Raw genomic sequence first — 6,727 nt, 5'->3', positions numbered from 1 at the left:
TTATAAATTACAAATATTATTACATTATAACTGTTGACATCAACTCATTAATTTTTTTTAAAATCGCAAAATAATTTATTTTTGGTCAATTCAGGATTTTGCATAATTAATTTCCTAGCAAGTATGACTCAATGGTAAATATACTGGGTTTTAATTTTGGCAATTTTACAATGGTAAGTTTACTGGGTTTCAATTTTGATGCTAAAATTGAGCAAATATCCTTTAAAATATTTTAGAAATTAGAGAGTTGTTTATCTCAATCATTATACATTCAATATACGCTTCTAATAATTTACAAGATTAGTTTTAAAAACTAGTAAGTTTTAGCGAACTATTAAGCATATAATAAAATTAATTAAAAAATAAAATTGAACTTTTTTTGCTTGAAATTTTTCTAAATTATCTGATTGACAATGCATCAAATATATAAAATACATCAAAGCGAAAAACAGTAATTAAAAAGCATAAAAAAAGTTTCACAAACATCACAGAAATTAAAAAAATGACAGAATATAAAAAACATAACAAAGTTTCAATGAGCGTAAAATATTTATGAAAAACTATTTTTTTACTTGACTGGTAATTTCTTTAAATGTTCCTCACCTTATCTTAAATATTAAATAAGTAATAATCGAAAACTAAAAAATTTAAACAGAACAAATTGTAAAATTTAACTTTTTATTAGATGTTGTCATTAGAAACTACACAGTTCGTTACAGTTACCTTGAAGCTTAGGTGTTGAATAGAAAAATTTATCAGACAACATATGAAATAAGAAATTAATATATGAAGGATTATAGAAAAAAGAAAAGAGGTTATATGAAAAATAAGCTCAAAGACAAGAAATTAAAATTTATAAACATGGTAATTTAACATTTATTTTTTGTTGTTTAAAAAAGAACCCAAAAATATTATACAAAAGCTCAAAAAGCTTGCAAAACTTCGTTAAATGTTTTTTTGGTGAATGTAATTTCAACATATTTTTAAAAGTATAAACATTTTAAAAATGTTTGTAATATTTTTAAGTCGTGAATTTAATAAGAAAACTCTTAATAATCAATTTTCTGTTTTTGCATTTGCTGATTTCGATTTGTTTATCAAAATTGCTAAACAAGATTTCTTTCTCCAAGCCAGTATTTATCAAATTTTTTTATCAATTTTATTTTATAACTCTCCAAACCAGTATTTAACAAATTTTATTATCAACTGTATTCGTTTTTATGTTATCTTTGAAATTCTAGAAGAATTTAAAAAAATCTTGATTTTCAAGATTCTTTTAAATTGAATTAAATTTAAACTAAATTTAAATTAAAGTTAAATCAATTTAAAATTATTTAAATTAAATTAAAATTTTAATTTTTTAATATTAAATTTTATAAAGATATTAAATTTAAAAACAAAATCAACTAAAAACAAAATAGAAATAAACAAACATTAAAAAAAATTCAAAAGTTTAAAGAAAAAAATATCTTTTCAAAAGAAAATAGAGAATAAAGAAAGATTCTTTTATTTTTATTTTTTCCATTTATTTAACCGCTAATTGAAAACAACACAAGTTGGTTTATAATTTTACAAAATTAGGTTTGGTGTCACTCGAATAGTTAAAATCTAGTCATTGGAGTCACATTTTCATAAAATAAACAAAAAAAGCAAAAAGCAAACAAATAATAAAAAGAAATAATATAGATAGTGACCAAAAAACAAATAAATTAATGCATAAAAAGAAGAACCATAATACTTAAAAAAGCGAGACTAATAACACAAAAAAGTGAAGAGTGAAGTTTTATTAGTCATTATAAGAAAAGATTTGTTTATTTGTAAGTATTGCTTATAAATCATGTATATTTGTGCATAAATTATGCTAAATATCTTTATTTTTTATTTTAGTTTACAATTTTTATTATTTTTATACCTCCATCTTTTATTATTAAATTAATTTATGTTTGGTTGCTTAACATCAAGTATTTAAGAAACTGAAAACATAATAAGAAGAATGTCGCAAAAATACAAAATTCCACTTTTTTACGCAGATAAAGGTCTTATGTAACGCTATTTTACATGACGTTAAGGCGGCTTTTTCCACTATTTTTTAAACGCTCGTTCACGTGACTTTTCATCAACATAAAAATTAATTGAATTTTTTGGCTTTTCTTGTCAAACTCTTCATGAGGTAGCATATAAATTATTTTTTGGGAGTTTTTTTGTTAACCTACTTTTTTTATATTGATTATTTTCCTAGTTAAAAGTTTTTTTTATTTTGGTTACTAAGAATTTTTTTATTTATTATACAGATTTTTAATTTATTATACAGTAACTTTCTTCCCCAATACAGTAGGATAGGATATTTACAAATAAAACTGTAGCATTATGCCTTTATATAAGGGAAAGTAAATTGTGCAAAAAAAAACCTAAAAATATGATAATGCAACTTCCCCATTTTTAAAACTTGAAGAGAGAGCAGCCACTATATATTTATTTATCCTGTTTGAATCCTAGACGAATACTTTGAATCATCGTGTGATCATGAAACAAAGAATAACAATCAATACGACAACGAGTTCAGAGATGTAAGTGTGAAAATGTTGAGGGAGGCAGTCTTTTCAGATTCAGACAGTTCAATTTCAGGAACTAGTAAAAAAATGAGGGTATCTTTAGCAAATCTTGCAAGAGAGACTGTCAGGTGTGGTATTTCAAACTGTGCTGCGGCCTCTCCTGCCGCAGCTGTGTTGGCAGATTTTGGTATTATTATTAATACAAACCAAAATAATGTTATTGATAAAAATAAATTAAGAACAGAGGGGATAAAGTCAAGAAAACAGTTTCAAAGTAATAATACATGCACTGATAAGATTATTTCTCTATATTTTGATGGTAGAAATGATGACACATTAACCAGGGAGAGAGTAGCAGATATATGTTATGTGGTACTAAAAAAGAAGAACATTATATTTTGGTTGCATACCTGGAAACAAATACCTATTGTATGTTTTACTAAAATCTAGGAAAAGCAAAAACATTGCAGACTGTATATTGTCAGAAATTAACAAAGGGATAAATTTTACGATATATGAGTTGTTGGTTATGATACTACTAATGAAAACACAGGATTTAAAGGTGAAGTAATACAAAATTTAGAGAAAGTATTAGGAAACCCATTACAATGGTTTATTTGCCTTCTGCACACAAATGAACTCCCATTAAGACATTTGATTAAACGACAAAATGGTCCAACATTCATCAAAAGTTCTTTTACAGGACCAATCGGTAAAACCATTCAGATTTGTGAAAAATTGCTGGTTTTAAAGTTTTAACCTATTAAAGATGGAAACAGATTACTTATATTATCAATAGAAGCAATTCTCGTTCTCAGTAAATATCAGCAGTATATGTACAACATTATTCTTGCCATAAGAGTAAGAATAGTTACCAAAGAGCTTGCCGGGAAAAAACCTGGACCTATAAATCACAGTAGGTGGTTAACTATTGCTAATCGAGTTTGCAGACTTGACGTATCCAAAATTAATCCGGATGAAAATCTATAATTCATTGCCCTCCACTACATACCAAGTTTGTGTGCAATTAAGCTTGAACCCCTATGCTCTTATGGACCCAGCATGTGTTTCTGGCCTAACAATTGTTGAAACATTTACTTCTATTGGTTGTCAATATTGTTAAACCTTAAATTAAACGGAATGCCTACTTTGCTCATCCTGAATACTTTCTTTTATCAATGATGACTGACCTCGACAAAAACAAACGTGTTAAAGATACAAATGTTGTTCTCAAATTAAGAAACCAATTCTCACAGACAACCCTTAAGATTAGACAATTTCAAGTACCAGAAATCAACCTAAATGGTTGTGACTACGACAATCTAATTAACTGGGATGTTGTTCAAATCACAGAACCGCCACTTACCTTTACCTCAATAAAACCAAACAAGTTCAATCAACTATTGATGTACCTCTTGCAATTAATACTTACCCAAACCACCCACAAAGTGTTAAACGTTGTGTTAAACTTGTAACCGATGCTGCTAAATCAGTACATGAATCAGAAGCAAGAGATGGGTTCCTTCGTTTGATACAAAGAAAAATTTTGTAATTAGTCAAGTAAAAAACAAAATCACTGTATTTTTTATTTGCTTACATTTTCTTTATATAGCTATATATATATTGAGTTTTAGTCCAAATTCTTGTAAAATGTTCAGTTGAAAAAATGGGGCACTTATACCTAGCACTTTTTTTTTGTTATTGCCTTGTTTGCCACAATAAGTTGCACCAAAAAACAGTTTTCTATATGAAAAATATTTTACCCCAGCCTACTGTACAATGATGTAGATTGGGTTAAAAACGGCAAAAAGTTAAAGAAAAAACGTTTAGGTTTTAATAATTTGACTTAAAATGTTAAGTGAACTACTTTTTGGTAAGATATCAACATAATAAAATTCCACCACAAATATCAAAATATATATTTCAACATGAACTATGTGAAAATAAAATTATTATGACCATAAAATTTCGAAAATGTAAAGTATTTATTTTTACCTTTAACTTTATTTATAATCAATTTTCAGATCTCTAATAATGATTATGTTAAACTGTTTTATTCTAATAATGATTATGTTAAACTATTATACTTTAAAAGAAAAATTTAATTTAATAAATCAACTAGTTATTTTGCAAGAATAGAGATTTGTTTTTTTTCTTTAAACTCAAATGAGTTTAATGATTTTACCAAATTTTATTTATTTCATTTCTTTGGCAGTTTGAAGAAACTTGATTGATTTGTTCTTAAACCATTTTGGTACATACTAAAAGCATTATTTTTTGAAATTTATTATTTCGTTTAGTAGAAGCTCTTTGTTCTTCAGGAGGTTACTTCTACCTTAGGGCAAGAAATTATTTTTAATACAAACTTTTGGTAGTATCTGATACTTCTTCCAAAATCTCTATTGTATTTATGATTATGCAAAAAGAATCTGCTTCTAACTTAAATACGTTCTTTTCAAATGCTTATGATAATGAGTCAGCCAAAATTAGCCTTTACTTAAAAAAACTTTTTTTAAACTTTTTTCAAATGGCTGTAGCTTATCTATTGAAAAAATGTTGTTAAGAGTGTAAAAATGGCCACTTCCTTCAATAAATCCAAACAGTTTTTGTACTTAACTATAAACATTATAATTTCCAGAGTGAGAAATTGAAGTAAAATCGTTATTGCAATTGTCTTCACCAAAATTATTTTACACTTCTTCGTTCTTTAATTCTTTTTAATTGCGTAATAAAAAGTCTAAAATAGTCTCAACTTTTTCATTAACAACAGATTTTAATTCTGTCAATTTTTGAGTCAGCCCTTTTTGAGTGGATTTTTATGCCGGGCAGCACAACAATCTAAAAAATAAAGAATCTTTGAAATATTAGGATGATGTTTTTTAAACAGTTAATTAGTTGCACTTTTTACAAATATTATTACTTAGAGTCATATTCGTTTATTAGATAGAGAGAAAAGGTTGGAGGAGGGAGGGAGAACTTATATTAACTTTTTCACCAATAGTAACTTTAGATTTCATCTTAAATTAAAAAAATGTAGTCTTTTGCCTAGCTTTTAAAAAAATACAGGAGTCTTTTGTTAAACTTTCCTTTCATTAAGTATTTTTTTTCTTAAAAAAAAAAGTTTAACTTGTTTATTACCTTTTACAATATCACCATTATATTCAGCTATTGTTTTTGTCTGAAAGGTCTTCATTGTGTGTCCTGTAGTTTTAAATGATACCTCCCCATATTCGTAGTTATCAATTAGTTGTGCTTTCAGGATCCTGTTTAAAGAAACTATACCTGGGCAGTTAGGACATCGATGAATTATACAAACAGTTGCTTGTCACATTACAAACAATATTTGTGATTAGGTCTTTGTTGGCATATTTTGATTATATAGCATGGATTAAGAGTATTGTATTTTGAAAGCGGATACATAAACAAATGAAGCGGGTCCCAGATGCTCTAACATGTATACACTACTTTATGTTTTAAACTACAGAACATAGCAAATCCAATATCCTCATATTTAGGATATTTAGCCTCGAAAGAATATAATTTTTAAGATTACATAAAATCTTTTGCTTGCGATTGTTTCTAACAAAACTTACATGATCTTTTTTAAACTGATTTTAGTAAACTCATAGTCTTTATATACAGAGGAAATTCTATGAATAAAATGAGGGGAGCGGGGTGACTCCTTAAAAAGTATCGACTGCTACTTCAAAAGAAAAAAAAGTCTTAAAAGCATCAGATTAGTCAAAAAAGTTGCTACATCGACTGATCTCTTAAAGCTTTGATTTTAGTCAGAACTATGTCCAAAATCTGAGGAATCCGTATAAACTGTAACTTATATACCCAAAATCAACACGGCAAAAACTTTTTGGCGTTTTTGTAAATTTTTATAAATACCTAAATATTGCATTTACTTATAAAAGAAATAGTGCATGCCAAGTTTCATTTAACAACTTTATAAAATCACATGAACCCAATGTAACTAAATTATATTTAGGAAATACGAAATAAATAACCAATAATAATTAACTCAGCAAAACAAACTTAAACATCATGGTAATAAAAATTGAGCAGTGTTTAAACTCGTTTTTATGATTTTATATTACTTGAGCATATAAATCAACTAGATAAAAAAATTATATAAAAATATTTTAACAGTTTCTGCAGAGTTGTTAATC

At 26.4% G+C, this 6,727-nt stretch overlaps 1 protein-coding gene across 4 annotated transcripts in view; it reads left to right on the top strand.

The window, feature by feature from the left end:
• Positions 1-712: 712 nt before the first annotated feature.
• Positions 713-6,727, top strand: part of LOC136084058 (uncharacterized) — a 148,108-nt gene continuing 142,093 nt past the window's right edge. For 3 of the 4 annotated variants that reach the window (XM_065804150.1, XM_065804149.1, XM_065804147.1), the window contains exon 1: positions 734-864. In XM_065804150.1, the coding sequence (XP_065660222.1) occupies positions 787-864 (78 nt within the window). In that variant the 5' untranslated portion in view covers positions 734-786. Of the gene's footprint in view, positions 865-6,727 lie in introns of all 4 variants that reach the window. The other variant, XM_065804148.1, reaches the window with a different exon arrangement.

This window comes from Hydra vulgaris, chromosome 08 (genome assembly GCF_038396675.1).
Source record: "Hydra vulgaris chromosome 08, alternate assembly HydraT2T_AEP".
Classification (NCBI taxonomy): Eukaryota; Metazoa; Cnidaria; class Hydrozoa; order Anthoathecata; family Hydridae; genus Hydra; species Hydra vulgaris.
The sequence above is the reverse complement of the archived record's forward strand: the minus strand, read 5'-3'. Positions and strand labels throughout refer to the sequence as shown.